Source organism: Marmota marmota, unplaced genomic scaffold (assembly GCF_001458135.2).
Source record: "Marmota marmota marmota unplaced genomic scaffold, marMar, whole genome shotgun sequence".
Taxonomy (NCBI): domain Eukaryota; kingdom Metazoa; phylum Chordata; class Mammalia; order Rodentia; family Sciuridae; genus Marmota; species Marmota marmota.
Genome location: NW_026000240.1, coordinates 27,361,473 through 27,381,849, shown reverse-complemented (window position 1 = coordinate 27,381,849; position 20,377 = coordinate 27,361,473). Strand labels below are relative to the sequence as shown.

General features: G+C 36.2%; 2 protein-coding genes and 1 pseudogene across 2 annotated transcripts in view; 1 reads left to right on the top strand and 2 right to left on the bottom strand.

Moving 5' to 3' along the window:
• Ppp2r3a (protein phosphatase 2 regulatory subunit B''alpha) overlaps window positions 1-4,927 on the top strand; it is a 170,222-nt gene extending 165,295 nt beyond the window's left edge. Inside the window, exon 15 of the mRNA XM_048794539.1 lies at window positions 2,142-4,927. Within this exon, the coding sequence (XP_048650496.1) occupies window positions 2,142-2,265 (124 nt within the window). The 3' untranslated portion in view covers window positions 2,266-4,927. The remainder of the gene's footprint in view (window positions 1-2,141) is intronic.
• Window positions 4,928-6,382: 1,455 nt separating this feature from the next.
• Msl2 (MSL complex subunit 2) overlaps window positions 6,383-20,377 on the bottom strand; it is a 31,843-nt gene continuing 17,848 nt past the window's right edge. Inside the window, exon 2 of the mRNA XM_015487019.2 lies at window positions 6,383-9,708. Coding sequence (XP_015342505.1) covers window positions 8,117-9,708 — 1,592 coding nt within the window. The 3' untranslated portion in view covers window positions 6,383-8,116. The remainder of the gene's footprint in view (window positions 9,709-20,377) is intronic.
• LOC125613667 lies at window positions 18,896-19,065 on the bottom strand (annotated as a pseudogene).

The window sequence follows — 20,377 nt, the reverse complement described above, 5'->3', positions numbered from 1 at the left end:
CAGACATTACCAAATGACACCTGGGAGCAAAATCACCCCAGTTGAGAATTTCAAGGACAGTCAATGGATGAACTCCCAGTACTGGTGATTGAACAGGGGTGCTCTACCACTGAGCTGTATTCCAAGACCTATTTTATTATTTGAGACAGGGTTTCACTGAGTTGCCCAGACTGGCCTTGAATTTGCAATTCTCTTGTTTCAGCACCCCCTGCCCCCACCCCAAGTAGCTGGGATTACAGGCATGCACATTGGCACCTGGTTTTTGTAAATTTTACTCAAAATAAGACAAAAATTTGTAATCCTGCCCCTTAAAGAGGATTAGGTCTCACTGCCATGCTTTGAAAAGCTTCAATACTTCATCACAAAAATTGTAGGTAACATTTGTCAAGTTTATCACGTCCTAATCTGCACTGCATTCTGAGGAATAGGAACTCAATAGTTGAGAAAACTGATGTAGAGGGGGTAATATACTCAGTTACATGGAGCAAATTCAGATTGGAACAGATTGTAGAGTCCTGAGTCCAAAACCCATGCTCTAGAGCTAAATCACTAGCAGTCTTCTATTTGCCTCCACTAGACTCCAAGTGCTGTGAAGCAGCGCTGGTTCACTATTTCCCCCATTGTATTTTTAGCATTTGGCTCATGCTTAGCAACAGGAGTTCAAATATTTATTGAATGAGTCTCACTTCAGACAACTCTGAAAACTCTTATTCTCAGACCTGCGTTGAAACTGACAACTTACAGAATCATGTTCATGCACCAAGGGTTAGAAAATGTTTTTCCCTTCTGACAGAAAATGGTGTTACATCCTACGACTAAACTTTTTGAGAATTTTGTTCCCAAAAATGAAGGCTCTGTCACCCACCACTTAACTAACTCCTATTAGAGCAGTTTACCCTCCTAACTGCCTCATCTAACATATCTACTTCCATTAAGGCCTCAAAGATAAAGGGACATAGGAGTGGAAACAAACGAGGAATTGGGAGTATTGTTGCAAAATGATTATTCATTTCTGATAGTATCATAAGGTGGTATTCATAGGGAACAATTTCCCAAACACCAGGTAGGCTTTTTAAAGTTTTAACCTCCTCTAATCTCTATTCAAAGGAGCCAGGCACAATGGTAGGTGCTTGTTGTCCCAGCAACCCTGAAGACAGGGGAGGATTACTTGAGCCAAAGTAGTTCAAGGCCAGGCTGAGCAACATAGTGAGACCCCACTTCAAAAAGGGTGGGGCCAGAGAGAAGGATGTAGTTCAATGGTAGAGTACTTGCCTAGCATACATGAGGTCTTCCTGGATTTGATCCCGAGCACTCCCCCCCTCCCCCGCCAAAAAAATCACTAGTTGGCCTTGGTACCTTTTTTATTAACTGTACATCCAGAAATTTCTGCTCAAACGTTGTGGAAGGTCCCTCCAAAAAGTAACAAGGCTAAGCCAGTGATGTCAAATACAAAGAAACTTAAGTAAATGACCATGTGTACGTATGCTTCTGGGTTCAGATGAAGCCTCAGAATATTTATCAATTCAATACTTCAGGCAGCCATCATCCAACAAGATATTTTGTCATCTTTGCCTAAAGCAAATATCAGGGACAGCATGGAAGACATGAAGAGAGCAGAGGTTAATTTTCCAGCAATAACATCTAACTGTGCTGTGGAGTCCTGCAAAATAAAATGGAAGGAAATCCATGAATGGGCTTTAGCATGCTCTGTGCACACACTTGCACATCTGAATGTGTTTATTGGAAGCTATGGAGGAAAACTATAAAGCAGCCTAAGAGTTGAGAAAGTGTAAGTCTGGGTGGAAACCACTTGAGTAAAACATTCATGTAAAGCTCCTAACATTCCTTACCTATGGGCACCATCCATAATGCTTTTTTCCACCAAGGCCTGTAAGGAAAGCCTCATTCATATAGTACATTTTCTATGAATTCTAACAGAGACTTAAGTTTTAAGGAACAGGAACAATGTCTCTGCTCTTAAGAGTGTTATCTCTGGAACAGCACAGTTGTTTACAGCCGCCATTTAGCAACTGAGGGTACTTCTTCAGGCTATTTCTCCTTCTACTTTATATATTGACTTCTACACAAACATTAGAATATTTTTCAAAACTCAGCAACTTAATTTTGCTTTTTTCTTTCAGCTCCTTTGAAGATTATGAAACAGATGAACCTGCCTCTCCCTCTGAATTTGGAAACAAAGGCAATAAAATAAATTCAAGCCTTTCAGAGAAACATGGAAAGCTTCAGTCAGTGGATGAAGAGTAGCTGCCAATGTCTACATAAAAGGAAGATATTTTAAATACTCTTTTCTTGTGAAGAGATGCCCTAGTTTGCATACTGCTTTTTAAAGGCTTTGATTTCTCCCAAGAGTGTATCTGCACTGGGAACTTTAAAATGCTTTTAAGCAGTGGGTATAGATACACCCTCAACTTAGGCAACTCCTCCAGTTTGCCTGAAACCTCTTGCAGAATTTTCCTTGGAAGTGAACATAAGGATGTGACTGCCATCCATCACCTTCCGAAGTCTGCAAATCAGCACCTACACCCCTGAATGTACCAAGGATCTCTTGGGACAGTGCCAAGCAATTAGTCTCTGCACAGCAGCAGAAGTTGCCTCAGTGTTGGCCAGCATCCCTGAGGCCCTTAAGGGCTCCTATGGAGCCTACAAGAAACACTTGCAGAAAACTTGAGTCAAAAATTAATTCTGGAACTTGAATTTCAAGTATTAAGGGCCTCCAGAATTGACTTAGCCCTAGTAATAAAAAGCACTGCCAAAACATCTCAAAGACTCAATCTTGTGTACTGGAGTTCAAAGATCTTGAACTAACCTGGTTCAATGTTAATTTCCCAATAACCTGCCAAACTGCTAGTCACTTTACATCCTCAGGTATTGTAACCACTGGGCCTTCCAAGCTCTGGCAACCTCCCCATCCTGACTGTGGATTTTACATAAAATATCAAGAAAAAAATATGAAGATAAGTGCAGAATTTGACTCATGACTCATACTTGAAAAAATAAGGTCCTTTTATCTAACAGTTGTAGAGAACTATTAAATGATAATATTAATCTCCAAATTAATTGATGCCCTATCTTCACTCTAACAGAAGAGCTAATCAAAGACTTAAAATGGGATGATGCACTGTATAAAATAAATGTTCTTACTGTATTCCTTTCTGCAATGAGTATTAAATGAGGCCAAAAGCAAAACCTTAAACATTATTCCTTACTTCAGTGTTGAAACTGTTCACCAGCTTTCATCCACCTCAGTATTCCTCACAGAAATGGAAAAACAGTGATGGCACCCATGAAAGAAAGCTGTTATTTACCATAGTGATCGATGTGTTCATTTCAGAATCCTACATTTTTCAGCTGGCCACAGTGCAGCCAAATCCTACAGTATGGAGGGGGATGGGAGGAAGGATAAAAATTGAAAAGAATTACTTAAAAGGATGGGTATTTCTGATAGAAGTAAAAGAAGCCCCACCCAAGCATCTTTTTTAATATTTCTGTTCATCAAGTTTCCCTAGACTTTTTTTCTTTTAGCCAGCATTTAAAGTGTTGGAGTAGCTTCCCTTTCAATTCCACCTTGGTTCCCCTTGCTGGTATAAAAGCTAAGGACTGAAATAAAACCTTGGGTTATGGCAAGCAAAAAGCAGAGACAAGAGAACTTAGGAAGTGCATACCAACTAATACTGTAAGACAGCAATATTGCCTGTCAAAAGGTCCTCCCAGTTTCTTGTTATTTTATTCATGATTAGAACTGATCTTCCATTAAACAGCTAAAGAAATAACTATTACAGCTAATAGTTTTAAAAATGAGTGAAATTTTAGGAAACACCGCATACAATATCCCAAACACATGATAATTTATGATACATGAAATTTACCAGCAATCTCATTCATCATTTACCAGGAAAAGAAAACTTTTTAAATTTCAGATAAAAGTATAAAAGGAAGGAAGTAATATTTTAGGAAACTAAACATAGTTTACAGGTTTGTTGTCCATAATGACCTAAACTTTCTGACCCTCACCAAAAAGTATAACTAAATTCAATTGTACAGTATGTTTTTTCCCTCCAGGCATGGTGGCACTAACCTGTAATCCCAGCAGCATGGGAGGCTGAGGCAGAAGGATCACAAATTCAAGGCCAGCTTCAGCAACTTAGTGAGACCCTAAGCAACTTAGCAAGACCATATCTCAAAATAAAAAATAAAAAGGACTGAGGATGTAGCTTAGTGGTTAAACACCCCTGGGTTCAATCCTTGGTACCAAAAAACAAAAATTAATATATATTTTTCAAACTATTTGACTTCACTTTTTTTTATCTTGTTTTTTGTTACTCAAGTTCTCTAGCTTTTGCTTGGGTCAGTATTTGGTTTTAAAAGTCTATTATCCCAAAAGAAATTTTCAGAATGAAAATGTACTACTAGCAACACCATCCCAATATAGGATAGTTTAATTTGGGTTCTTCAAATTATCACATTTTCTTTAAGAATTATATGCATGTATTTCATTGTACTCCTTTCTTAGAGCTGAATTCAAGGAATGTGAATTCTGGGGAACTAGGATAAAACATAACTGACTTTCTTGTAAAGATCATGCTAAATATAATCATTAATGCTAAACTGGAAATTTCAAGTCATTACAATATCCCAGGTCCCTTGACAAAATATTAGGTTGAGAGTTATCATTACCTTAAAGCTATTTAATGAGTTTATAGCATAATTGCCAAGGTAATCAAACTAATAAAGTTTTGTGTATTTTTCTGCATCTTGCTTGTCACTGTGTACCATTCAGAATGTTTATAAAACTCTAGACTGATCATTTGCTCAGCTTTTGAAAATGTTAAGGTGTGTTGAGTGGAGAAGGCTGCATGTCTTTTGTTTTTCCCTTTTCACAAAGCTAAATAAAGTTATCAAATATGAATCATGTTTCACTAAGATAATCAATTTCTGGTTTTGCTCACTTACACAACTCATTTATGTGTGAAAAAGTAATGCTGTAAACAAGCCTCAGTTTTTGAAAGTAACTCTTTGAATCCCTGGGAACACTATGAACAAAGGTGTAGAAGGATATCTCAACCTGAGAAGTGCTTTCCTTTGGGGACAGGAATCGGGGTTTGGGAGTGAGGGGGTTTCAGAGGAATCAGGACTTCAAGCCTTACCTATCATGTATAATTTTTTAAGGGAAAATATATAAATTTATATAAATATATATAAGCAGAAATGTGTTAGATCCAGACACTAAACTTTGGAATTTACTATTTTCTAAAGCACTTGTTACCGATGGTATGAAAAAGGACAGTTTTCTCATCTATGGTAAAACTTTTACTTTTCTTGTTGCCATTGAATCATTTTAGAAAAACAAAGGACACAATGAAATAAAAGGAATTCTCTATCTTAGAACCAAACTGCACCTCTGCATAGAAATGTACATTTAATGAAGGCTAACCAAAAAGATAAACTGTCAGCTCTAAAACTATTATTTAAGGACTCAAAAGAACATTGAAGGGCTGGGACTGTAGCTCAGTGACAGAGTGCTTGCCTAGCATGTGTTGAGGCACTGGGTTCAATCCTTAGCACCACATAAAAATAACTAAAATAATGGCATTCTGTCCAGCTATAACATTGAAGACATGCCATATTAAATGCTGTTCTTTTTCTTGTAGTTTCATATCCTGATGAAGTAAATCCAGTTACTTTAGTAATTCCCTAGTCATTGGTCAGCATTCCTAAATACTTGTAGTATAAAGAAATAAATAAAACCAAGGCACTGTAATTATTTACACTTCCCCAAATTAACAGACCATTCAGAGCATGCTATCCCAAATTCCTCAGTATTCTACAACATAGAATTAGAAAACTATCATTTATTGATAGATTTAAGGTGTAATACAGGTTTCCAAAAATGTGGCAGTGAGAATACCAGCATAAAAAAGAGAAAACTTGTGCTAAAAACAACCTGAATTCATCATTGGCAATATTACATAACAATCAAGGTCCTCACATACTAATGATTTCCACTTTGTCTATATTGCCAACCTCCCATGCATCAAAAAACACAAAATTAATATTATCAAAGTTGGGAAGGAATAAAGTACTTCAAGAATTTTAAGATCATAATATTAGGAAAGTTTGAGAGATTTGCAAAATATATCCTACTCATCCATGTGTTGTACAATATCATTTCTAGTCATTTTTGCAGTGATCATTAGTGAATAAAGAACAGATTTACAAGTTTATATAGCGGGGTATCTGGGTTCAACACAAAACTGTTACAAACTTTAGGTAAATACATGTTTCATAAACACTGCTAACACTTAAAGGAATTAAATAAAATTCCAAAACTTGGAAAGCAAATAAAGACAAGACAACTAAGAAGCATTTTCCACCATTTACTCTTGTTATCAAAAATAGTTCAACTCTTCTTGCAAAACAAAAACAAAATAGTACATACTGGACACATACATCACATTTTTCTTCCTATGGCTTTAGCCCACCCCCACCCCACCAAAAAGAGACCGAAAAAAAAAAAAAAAAGCCCAACAACAACAGAAACAATTCTACCTGACCACATTCACAGAAAATGACACCAGGATACACTACAAAACAGAAGGAGGTGTCATCTGCTCTGTGTCCAAAGGTTTCTTCTCCATATCTTGTACTAGGCGAGTAACCATCATTGAACATGCTGTGTGCCAAATCAAAACAACTTCAACATATGTCAGATCTCACTAGAGATGGTGAACGCAGTAGAAATTGGAACTTTTCCAGCAGTATTTTTCTTTAAATAAGCACTGTCAAAGCAGCAATTCTTCTTTAAAATCATAAGGTTATTTCTTTACACCTAGTCAGTCCTTGTTTTTCTTGGACTGTGCTCTTTCAAGCAACTGACTAGATTTCCCTTCAACAGAATGTTTATCTTCCCAGTAAAAATTAGAGGGAAGAAGTACATTTAAACTGAAACACAGTTTGTGCTTTACATGCAAAAGAGCATTCTAAAGGAAATCCTCCTAGCTTCAAACCTACCTAAATGCACAGGCTTCATAAAAAGGCATTTTTAGTAGGCCTCAATAGAGAAGCCTTATTAATGAATAGCACCCTAAAAAAAATAGGAGCATATTCAAAATAAAGTCTGTGGCAAATAAACAGAGGAAAGAGAAATCAAAACAGCAGCCAATGGCAATAAGTATAATGCATGAATCTGGATTAAGTTTGGGGGCATTATTCCAAAATTATTTTAAACAAATCCCAATTTCAAAATAAAAATCTTTATAATTTTTTAAAAATTCTGTCTTATACTATATATAGTCTAAATTCAATTACCTCCTTCAAAATAAAACTGCTCTTCATTTATCCAATTGGAACATTGCACAAAGTGAAGGTAGGAGTTAGAATTTTTTTCCTAGAAATGAGTCAGTCTTTACTATAAAGGAGGCTCAACTCATAGTTTTGGAGTATAAACAGCTAAACATTTGCAGTCTGACTGAATTTGTTCACTTTTTTAAAAGACAGTTTTCTTAAACATTCTAATGAGGGGCAAATTTTCTTTCATAATACTGCTGATTTAAGAACTGCTACATACACCAGTAGCCAATTTTCATGATCAGAAATGGTACGATGTCAGCACAAAGGATGAGCTGGACACATCAGCTTTACAACAGGAGAAACAATGGGGCATCTGAAGGCAGCACTGAGTCTCCTGAATAAACTAATGGCTACATTTCCACAAAAAAATTAGCACAATCTTTATGAACTGACTAGATACCACTTCCTTACACTTAATCATAAACTTTGATTATGCACAAAGCATGACCATAAACAATGAGGTTAATGTTATTTTCCTTGCCAAAGTTCATTTTGTATAAATCAGTTGCATCAGCATTTGTTCTCAAACTATGAGGTTCTGTAAGAACTAAGGACATATAGTTGTAGGGTTACTCCTCCATTATCTGCAAACTATTTCCCCGACACTAACACATATAACTTAGCAATGAAAACACTTGATACAAGTGATCTATATGCAGGAGCTCCGGCAAGTTATACCAACAGAACCATAGCTGCCGTAAAACTGTAGCTATTTCCCTACCAGAGGTAGGTTTAAAGACCCACTGATTTAACAGTCGAATCTCATGTCTATAGCTTCATCCAAACTTTTATCATCGTGTGTACTGGCAGCTAAAAACGTTGTTACTGGGGACCCTGTGACATTAATTACACTGGTGCTGGTACTAGCGTTACGTACTGCAATGCTAGTTACATTAATGCCCAAAGTGAGCCTGGTCTGCTCCAAGGCCTTTTCTGGCACAGCAAATGCCTCCAGCTTCTTCTCCCCGTTGGCCATATAGGAGTTTTGGCAGCCACGACAAATACAATCTAAGCAGGCTTTGCGGTTAGAGTAGCAAGGGCAGCGTTGGCCGCGGCATGTAAGAACACTTGGATTTTGAGTAGCACGCCCACATTTACACCCTTTCTTTTCCTGGGGCTTTTTGTACACCGTCTTGGTAGGGCTTCCCGGCATAAAATGATGACTAGGAATCTTTTCCTTTACTGCTTTGTCTTTTTTTAGAATACCTGGCTTGGTTTTAGAGTGAGATTTCTTGGATCCATGTTCATGACTCTTTTTCATGCTTTTAGTAGATAAAAGTACAGTCTTACTGATTTTGGGTGTCGTGCCTCCATTGGGAACAGTTGCTATAGGTTGAAGAGAAATTTTGTTCTCCCGTTTCACCGTAACAGGAGCAGATGCCCCCAGTGTTGGGCCTCGGATGATGGTAGAAATTGGAAGTGGCTGAACTTTCTCACTGTCGCTTTCTGATCTAGATCGTTTTCTATTCAATTTTGCTACCTTCGGAGTTGCTGCTGTACATGATAACCCATGAAGTGCAGGACTGGTGGACATAAAAACATTATGGCTAAGAGACTGGGAAGAAAGCTGCAAAAAAGGTCCATTGGATACAGTGGCTTCCAAGTTCGGCTGCAAATTAGGACAACAAACATCTGTATTTGAAACAGTTTCTAAGCTGCGGAGTACTTCCTCAACACTCAGTAAGAGAGAGTCACCAGGTTTAATATCTTCACTGAAACTGCAGATATCAATGCCTGTGGAGCATAAATCAGTGGCTACCGCGTCACAGACAGGTGGTAGGCTGTCAGATAGATCCTCAGTTTTTATGTCAACAGTATTACATACATCAATCGTATTTGAATGTTCAGGTGAAGGAATATTTATACCAAATCTATCTATTGAAAGCCCATTATAAGTAGGCAAACCATTGATAACAGAACTGCCAATAGCAATGCTGAGGGTGCCTTCAGACATTGGAGATAAACTAGCTTGAGGATCAGTTGTGGGTTCTGAGGTTGAAGGTAAAGGGGAATGTGTCAAACACAAAGTAAAGGATGAATCTGAGGGTTTTTCTGTCTCCTCACAAAACAATGATCCATCATTAAGCAAAGCCAAAATATCAGAAGAACAGTCGACTGCTTCTATTATATCCCGTGCCAACGTAGTCTGTGTTATATATTCACATAGTTTTTTGTAGCAGTTCACTAAGATGCTTAACTGCTTGTTTTCCTCAAACTGCTCATAGTCTTTGCACCAGCTACATGAAGGTTTCATCATCATTTTCTTGCCTTTACAAGTTTTGCAGACATAGTGTTGGCAGGTGGAGTTGGTGGGTGCAATAGGATCTTGCAGCAAATGTCCTAAGGGAGGAAAGCAAAAATTTTAGTAAAATAAATCCATAGTTTCACATACTGAAGTTAACAAGACATTAATCTAGATGAGTTAAACTCAACAGACAACAAAAATATATTTGAAAAGAAATGGAAAAATACTCAATAGTTCACTTCATTTCCATGATATATTCCTTTATCTCAAAATATGATCTTTCCTGATTCTCTTCTTCTCTCTAAAAGCTATTAATAAGTTAGAACTGAGGGGCTGGGGTTGTGGCTCAGTGGTAGAGTGCTCATCTAGCACGGGTGAGGCAATGGGTTTGATCCTCAGCACTACATTAAAATAAAAAAAAATAAAGGCATTGTGTCCACCTACAATTTTTAAAAAAGGCGGGGGAATGAATTACCAAAAACATAAACTATGCTTAAAATCCTTGGAAATTCAGGCTGGGGGTTGTGGCTCAGCGGCAGAGCACTTGCCTAGCACATGTGAGACACTGGGCACCATCAATCAATCAATCAATCAATGGAAGTTACTGTGTCCATCTACACCTAAAAATATTTTTTTTAAAAATCCCTGGAATCTCAACCTAATGCAATATCAAATATTAAACAAAATCATGATTATTTTATATTGGACAATGGGGAAAAGATGAACAAGAAAGATTTTGTCCCTGCATTTTTAAAATGTCTTGAGAACATTAACCAATTAGTACAAAGACATTTTCACAAAAGAAAATATATTATTTTAACCAGCTTTTTTTTTTAGAGTTAGATACTTTCTTTTTTTTTTAATTTTTTAGTTTTATTTTTTAGTTGTTGATAGACCTTTATTTATATATGGTGCTGAGAACTGAACCCAGTGCCTCACACATGCCAGGCAACTGCACTACTGCTACCGCTGAGCCCCAGCCCCAGATACTTTACTTCTTTTTAATATTTTTTTAGTTGTAGACGGAAACAATACCTTTATTTATTTACTTTTATATGGTGCTGAGAATCGAACCCAGCACCTCACACTGCTAGGCAAGTGCTCTACCGCTGAGCCACAACACCAGCCCTTCAACCAGCTTTTATTATACATACTTCATAAATGTAATGAAAAGAGAAAATCAAAATGTAGTTAAAGAGTACTATTCAACTAAATCTTCTACAAAGAACAAAATGGAGAAAAAATTATATTTAAACTTGCTAAAGGAAAAAAGTAAACAGAGCATAATAGTGGACTCCAATTCTTATAGAAGAATTCAAAATAAAATGACCATGGTCATAAATCATAAATATTATTTTTGGGGGGTGTACTGGGGATTGAACTCAGGGCAGGACACTCAACCAATGAACCACATCCCCAACCCTATATTGTATTTTATTTAGAGACAGGGTCTCACTGAGTTGCTTAGCACCTCACTGTGGCTGAGGCTAGCTTTGAACTCACATCCTCCTGTCTCAGCCTCCCAAACCTTGAGATTATAGGTGTGCACCTCCACGCCCATCCATAAACCACAAATATTCTAAGTACAACAATATATTTTAAACTATATTTTAAACAATATAGTTTAAAAGTGACACTTGGGACAACTCTCAAATTATAAGTGTCCCATACATTATAAACCAACTAAATTCCAATCCCTGTTTCCATCCTTACTCCCCAAAGCAGCAACTGTTCCTTGGTTCCCTATTTAGACAAATGATTCACAGTTAATCCAAAACCTCTTTTCTCATGAATCATACAAACAATGTTCTGACCACAACAAAAATTACAAATCAAGCTGGGCTTGGTGCACATCCCTGTAACCAACTCAGCAAGCTGAGGCAGGAGGATCCCAGGTTTGAGGTTAGCCTGGGCAACTTAGCGAGACTGCCTCAAAAAATAAAAAAAAGGCTGGGCTGGGGTTGTGGCTCAGCGGTAGAGTACTCGCATAGCACATGCGAGGCCCTGGGTTCGATCCTCAGCACCACATAAAAATAAATAAATAAAGATATTGTGTCCAACCAAAAAATAAATATATATTTTTTAAAAAGGCTTAAAAATTAAGGAAAAAAAAAAGGCTGAAAATGAAAGAGGAGGTACAAAGTACCAAAACCAGGAAGGAGAGTAGGGAATAATTACTAGGACCCTATAGAAATTTTAAAAATTAAGAAAATCATTTTTTATTTGAAGACAGAGTCTTACTAAATTGTTGGTACTGGCCTCAAACTTGTGATCCTCCTGCCTCAGCCTCCCAATTTGTTGGGATAGCAGGCATGCACCACCAAGCCCAGATGACTCACTTAAAAATTTCAAACCTGAATAAACCTTTCTGAAGAAATTGAAATAGCAATTTAACAGAGGCTGACACAGGAGGATTCCAAGTTTGAGGCCAGCCTGGGAAACCCAATAAGACCCTATCTCAAACTAAAAACCGCTGGGGATATAATTCAATGGCAGAGTGCACCTTGGTTCAATCCCCAATACAGCAACCGCTCCACACACAGGTGCAAAATAATAACAACCAAAACTAAAAAGAATAAGAAAGGAATCGTATCTTAAAATATACCTTAAAACAAAACTCTAGGACTAACTGCCCTCACTGGTAAATTCTAATAAATTTATTTTTTAACTTTAAATAAATGGGAGAAAACACTTCCCAACTTATTCTTTAAGCTAGTTAACTACTGAAATCCACATGAGAAAACACAAAAATCCCTCATGAAGGTAGACACAAAAACCCATAATAAAACAGTAAATAGAATCAAGCAATAAATAATCCAATAGCCATCCATAGTTTTAAAGACTTTAAACTAGAATTCTTTAACCTACAGCCATCATCATACTTTAAAAGGTGAAATATAAATTATTCTGCACTCCCAAAGATCAGGAACAAGGAAAGAGTGCCTGCTTTTGCCACGTCTATTTAAAATTATACTCAAGATTCTCATTAGTGCAGTAAGGGTCAAAAAAAAAAAAAAAAAAACCCAAGGAATCCAGTTGGAAAAGACTTGAAACTGTCTTAGTAACTGATTACAGGATCCTATATAAAGAGAATCAAAACAAAAAATTTATACATAAAAACTATTTGAACCAATAAATGCAATAAATGAGTTTAGCAAGGTCACAGCACAAACAACGCACAAGAATTCCACATTCATAATCACAGAACACTGATGAAAGAAATTAGTTAAAAAAAATCTAGAGACAACTATATTCTCAATATTGTCAAAATTGCAATCTTCCCCAAGTCAATCTGCAAATTCAAGATCTCAGGGTGCTTTTTCCCCCCTAAGACAAGGGAGAAGCTGATTCTAAGAGTCACATGATATCAAAAGGGACCTTAAGATAGCCAAAGAACTCTGAAAACCAAAATTGGAGAACTTATACTACCAGATTCCAAATTTTACTATAAAGGCACGTTAATCAAGAAGTGTGGTAACAGAGATGGGTATGGCAGTGCACACCTGTAACCCCTGTGCTTAGGAGGTTGAGGCAGGAAGATCGTGAGTTCAAGCAACTCAGTGAGATTGTCTCTAAAATAATATGCAAAAAAGGTGGGTAGGGCTGGGTATGTGGCTTAGTGATTAAGTGCCTGTGGGTTCGATCAAAATAAATAAATAAATAAATAAATAAATAATCTATAAGATACTTCTACATACCCATTAGAACCGCTAAATTCCAAAGGGCAACACAAAGAGTTGATTAAAATGTGGAGAGGCTGGAGTTGTGGCTCAGAGGTAGAGCGCTCGCCTCGCACATGTGAGACTCTGGGTTCGATCCTCAGCACCACATGAAAATAAATAAGTGAAATAAAGGTATTGTGTCCAACTACAAAAAATAAATAAAGTGTGGAGAAATCTGTGTATTAATGGTGCAATGTAAAATGGTAGAATCACACTGGAAAATTTTAGAAGTTAAACAAATTTACCATACAACTTAACAATTCTACTCCTAGTAACCTATCAGAAGAGAAATGAAAACAAAGAAGCACAGTGGAATTTGGGGGATGATGAAAATATTCTAAAATCTGATTTGTGATAATGGATGTATAACTCTAAAATAAAATAAAAAGCTTAAGGCACCAATGGTTAATGGAATCCAACCTTCTACCCAATGTCAAGGAATCCCCTACAGAGTAGCCTTGACTTAATCTAGGTCAAGGAAGGACAAAAGGGATAAATAATAAATATAATACACATACACACTTTTCCCACCTACATGCATATACAATCATGTATCCCTTAATGATAAGGATATATTTTGAGAAATAAATCATTAGGTAATTTCATCATTGTGCAAATATCAGAAGACAGTACAGTCACACAAATCTAGATGGTACAGGCCAAGAACTCAGCATGGCTTCTTGATGCAAGCAAGAGTCATAGTAAACACAATAAATATGAGGGGGCAGGGTGCGGGGGGTGCTGTGGCTCAGTGGTAGAGCACTTGCCTAGCATGTGTGAGGCAGGGGTTCAATATCTGGCACCACATAAAAATAAAAACAAATAAAATAAAGGTATTATTTCCATCTACAACTAAAAGAAAATATATATAAAAGAATAAACATAAGGCTGCTGCCAATGTAACAGCATACTGTTTTACAGCAACCTTCTTTTTTTAATGATGCATATACTAAAATGATGATTAAAAACATAGTATGCTACAGATATATAAGCCAGTAAAAGTCATTTGTTATTATCATGTATTCTGTACTACATATAATTTTATGCCCTATATTTTTGTACGACAGGCAGCACAGTTTAGTTTACACAAAACATATGTAAACATTAGGAGTTTTTCAGCTACATTATAATCTTATGGGACAACCATTATATATGTGGTCCATAGACAAAAACATCATTAATTTAGCATGATTCTGTGGGTGGGTGTGTGCATGCACACACGCATACACACACACACACACGCACGCAAATAGAAGGATAAACCACAGGCTTTTTGTTTTTGTTGGGAAAGGAAGACAGAACAAAGTAAAATGAATATGGACAAAATATACAGCTTGAGTTAAACCTATTTTTGTAGTTTTTACTTTCAAGCCATGTTTTATGTAATTTTTTAAATTTTTTTTTAGTTATAGTTGAACACAATACCTTTATTTATTTATTTTTATGTGGTGCTGAAGATGGAACCCAGCACCTCGCATGTGCTATGCAAGCACTCTGCCACTGAGCCACAACTCCAGCCCATGTTTTATGTATTTATGTATCTCAACTATTAAAGAAAATCTAAAAATCAAAAACAATGAAATAAACCACTAATTTTATATCAAATATGAAGGTATAAAATAAACATCCAGAGATAAATTATTTCAAATAACTTTACAACAGATAACAATGATTCAATCATTGGATCCTCATTTTTCTTGTTTTCACTAATCACATTGTTAGTGGTAAACAGTAATTATAAACATTCTGGTGTCATTGTGGGATAAAGTAGTATTGTGGAATAAAGTAAATGTTAATGTCCTTGAGAATCCGAATTTTATTTAAGAGAAGTAAGAAAGTTTTAAGACAGAAAAGGTTAAGTAAAAAAAAATCCTGTAGTCTTTTAAAATGAATTTCAACTGTATTTATCAGTATGAACTCATAATTCATTTTTTCATCTTAAATGAACATTATTTCCTAGCACTACCTATTTTAAAAAGCTTAGAAACAAGCAGGGGATGGTGGTGCACACCTGAACCTAGTGGCTGCAGAGGCTGAGGCAGAAGGATTGAGAGTTCAAAGCTAGTCTCAGCCTTAACAAGGCCCTAAGCAATTCACTGAGACCCTGTCTCTAAATAAAAATCAAAAAAGAGCTGGGGATGTGGCTCAGTGGTTAGGTTCCCCTGGGTTCAATCCCCATACCACCACCACCACCACCCCAAAAAAAAAAGCCTAGAAACAAGGACCAACCTCAGTAGCAAATGAATTCAGATAATGGTAATGAAAACCAATTTCCTATTCAAAGAAATCAGGGCGAGAGGGACACGATGCTGTCTGTAATCCTAGCAGCTCAGGAGGCTTGAGGCAGGAGGATCACAAGTTCTAAGCCAGCCTCAGCAACTTAGTGAGGCCACAAACATCTCAGCAAGACCCTGTCTCAAAATAAAAAATTAAAAGGGCTGGGGATGTGGCTCAGATATTAAGCACCTGGGGTTCAATCCCTAGTGCTCCCCTCACCCCCAAACAAAAGAAATTGGGGCTTCACGTACCAAGAATTCAAGATAAGATATGTTCACCTTGCTATGCAAGAAATCAAATAAACTACAAAAAAAAAAATCAGGACTCAGAAGTATACCTGAAGAGGTTCTAACTGGCCAAAGATGAGAAAAAACTGAGCATGCATACCTGCAATGGAATTAAGCATATCTAATATATTCAAATTAAGAATTCATTTTTAAAAAAATCAATTTCAGGATGCTAGTAAACCAGATTATTGGGTTAAAAACTAGTAAACAAAAAGAAATAAGTATCTGTCCTGATTTATTTATATGAACAATATCACAAAATAACCAAATTATAGATGAGAAGTTTCTCCTCATAAGAATAATCCATCTAATAAATTAAGAATGATGGAATTTAATTTGCCTAAGGAAAAAAAAGAATGATAGAATTTAAATATTATCATCTTGTTATCATTTGTTCCTTATGATTTTCAAATGATACAAATTAAGCGGTAGATAAGAATTACCCTCTTCTTGCTTTAACTGCACCACTTCTTTTCAAAATCTTGTCAATCAAAACCTCCCCCCTAAACTATCAAGCACCTAAGCCACTTTGTCCCTTCATCCCAGATGAAAACAGGACATTTGTCCAATGTCCTATTTATACAATTGCTTCTACAAATAAAATACATTATCCCAGTGTCCTATTTATAGAGGAATCTGTATTTTCATTCCCTTTTTAAAAATATTTTTCTTCAGTTGTAGATGGTCACAATGACTTTATTTATTTTACTTTTATGTGATGCTGAGGATTGAACCCAGTGCCTCAAGCATGCTAGGCGAGCACTCTACTACTGAACCACAACTCCAGCCCCGCATTTTCATTCTTAATGATAATAAAGGATATATAAGCTTTCTAAGATTAGGATTTACACTCTATCTTAATGTACCGTGTCAATTTTATTGAAATATTCCCAGAACTGAAAACTTGGAATTTAATGAATTATAGGCCTTGTATTCATCTAGAGGTCTTAGGAGAATAACCATACCTAGTACTGAGAGTTGAAAATAGGCAAGAAAACAAACAAATCACTGACAACCACCAGTGAGTTCTAAGGACTTCCATTACCTAGCCTCATATAATCTACTGGATTTCCCAACCAATCCCCAATACAAATATTTAAAAATTGTAATCTACCATGAAGATGCCTATAGGTGGACTCAGTGGTGGAGCACCTAGCATGGTTTGATTCCCAGAACCCCACACACATACACACCCCACACACAAAAATTAAAATAAAAAGTCCAGAAAAACTTTTTTAATGCATTCATCTAACCACCCAAGCCTCTAAAGCTTCCCAAAGGGTTCTCTTTTATAATGCCCAATGAAAGCAGCTCCAGTGATGTGAGGAACAAAGACAAAGATTCAGGAACTTCTTTTTTTTTTTAATATTTATTTTTCAGTTTTCGGCGGACATAACATCTTTGTATGTGGTGTGGAGGATCGAACCCGGGCCGCACGCATGCCAGGCGAGCGCGCTACCGCTTGAGCCACATCCCCAGCCCCAGGAACTTCTTAACTGGGATCACTATTAACCAGATACCTATTATATTTTTCTAAGGAACCCCTTAGCTTAAATTAAGAAATACAAATCCTGCTACTATTTTAAATCTTTTGGAACATTCTAAATACTCTTCCAATTATCAATTATACTGCCTCTTTTTATAGCTTCAATTAAATAACTGGGTTTTATAACCCAAAAAAAAAAGAAAAAGAAAACATTGTAAATTCTATAAAAATGCATCTCATTCTAGAAAATCAAATGGATGGGCAATTTGAAAAATATTACTAAATGGCAGACTCTACTATAAAAACTAGGAAATGATTGAAAAAGGGTTTATTTTAGCTTAAAGATAATGTTCCATATACTTCCAACAACAACAAAAAAAAGTTGCTCAAAATACTTTCAGCCTTATAGTTTATGACAAACTACTACTGTTTTCTTACGGCACTGTCTTTGATTTCTTAAACGGCAATATTTCATCTAATTTACCTTCCTTTACTAAGCCAAGTAGTTTCTTTTAATTAAATGAATTTGGTATTTACGAGTCCTGTTAAAACAAATGATGTAATATTGACCTAAAATGACTTAAATATACCCTTCCCCCGCCCCCTTTGCAGTGCTGGGGATTAAACCCAGGGCCTTGAGCATACTAAATGTTCTATCACTGAGCTACTCTGCTGGATTTAAATAATTTGAAAAACAGATTAAGATCTAACACAAATGCATACATGTAATCTCAAAAGACTTAGGAGACTAAGGCAAAAAGATTGCAAGCTCAAGGCCACCTTGGACAACTTAGTAAGACGGTGTCTAAAAATAAAAAGAGCTAGGGATGTAGCTCAGTAGTAGAGCCCCATGGGTTTAATCCCCAGTACTGGGGGGGGGAATTTTTTTTAATTAATCTTTATTTATTTGTTTTTATGTGGTGATAAGAATCAAACCCAGGGCCTCGCCCATGCTAAGGCAAGCACTTTAACCACTGAGCTATAACCCCAGTCCAGAAAAAAAAACACTTTTGTTTTTTAATGTAAGAAAAAAAACACTGTAAAGCCTGGGAAAGCAGCTTTAATTGTGTCATCAAAAAACATTTGTGCCACACTTCAAAATTATACTACAGGGGTATAGTAACAAAAACTGCATGATACTGGCATAAAAAAAAAAAGACACATAGATCAATAGTACAAAACAGAAGAGAGACAAACCCACACAGTAGTCATATAATCCTTGACAAAAGTGCCAAAATAACAGTGGAGAAAAGACAAATCTTTTAAACAAATGCTGCTGGGAAAACTCATCACCCATATGTAGAAGAATGAGACTAGACTCTCATGTCTCACTCTGTACAAAAATCAACTCGAAATGAATCAAAGACAGAAATTAGACCAGAAACTATGCAATTCCTAAAAGAAAACACAAGGCCAACACTTGAAAATACAGGCACAGGCAATGATTTTCAACAGGACCCCTAAGGTTCAGGAAATAATGCCAAGAGTTAATAAATTGGATGGCATCAAGTTAAAAGGCTTCCACACAGTAAAGGAAACATGTAGGAATGTAAAGAGAGAACCTACAGAATAAGAGAAAAATCTTTGCTAGCTGCTCTTCTGAGGCTTAATAGCTAGAATTTATTAAACTGATAAGAACAGATACTACACATGATCTTAGCCAAAAGGCCAAGAAGCGATAATAGCCAGAATTTATAAAGAAGCGATAATAGCTAGAAATTATAAAGAATTTATATAAAAAACTTAACACCAAAAAAAATAAAATAAATGGGCAAATGAACTGAACTGACACATCTCAAAAGAAATACAAATGGACAATGATTACATGAAAAAATATTCAACATCATTAGCAATTAGGGAAGTATATATCAAACCTACATTGAGATTTCATCTCAGAATGACAGTCTTCAAGAATACAAACAATAATAAATGCTGGAGAGGATGTGGAAAAAAAGGAACATTTTTTACACTGTTAGTAGGATGTAAATTAATACAATCACCATGGAAATCAGTATGGAGATGCCTCAAAAGACTAGGAATGGAATCACCATATGACCTAGCTTTACTACTCCTTGGTATTTATCCTAAACAATTAAATTTAGGGCTGGGGTTGTGGCTCAGTGGTAGAGCCCTTGCCTAGCATGTGTGAGGCACTGAGTTCAATTCTCAGCACCACATATAAAACAAGTAAATAAAGGCCCATCAATAACTAATAAGAATATTTAAAAAAAATAAAGATATCATACTATAGTGATACATGAATATCCATATTTACAGTAGCACAATTCACAACAGCCAAACTATAGAACTCGGCTAGATGTCCATCGATAGATGAATGAATACAGAAAATGTGGTGTATATATGTACAATGGAGTTTTACTCTGCCATAAAGAAAAATGAAACTATAGCATTTGTAGCAAAATGGATGAAACTTGAGAACATTTAGTTAAGTGAAATAAACCAAACTTAGAGGCTTAAGGGTCATGTTTTCTCTCATGTATGGAGGCTAGAGAAGAAAAAGAAAAGAAATGGAGGGGAATCTCATGAAAATCAAAGGGAGATCAGTAGAGGAAAGGGTTCAGGGGGAAGGAAGAGAAAGGAAAATCACTAAGGAATCATGATATTGGCCAAGTTATACCTCTATAACATGTACATATATGAATATGTAACAAGAAATCCCACTATTATGTACTATAACTATAATGTACAATTATAATGTACATTATAGTTATAGTACATAATATAATATAGTACATAATATAATTAATGTACAAATTTTAAAAAAAACAATTTTGTGGACTGGCAATGTAGCTCAGTGGTAGAGTAGTTGCCTAGCAAGTGTGAGGCCCTGGGTTTTATCACCAGCAAAGGGGGGGGGGGGGTTTCCCCTAAGTTTTCTCATCAACACACTCTTGGGTTTTTGGTTGGTTGGTTTTGTTTGTTTTTGGCATGGGGGAATTGAATCCCTGAACTCTGGGGCATTTAACCACTG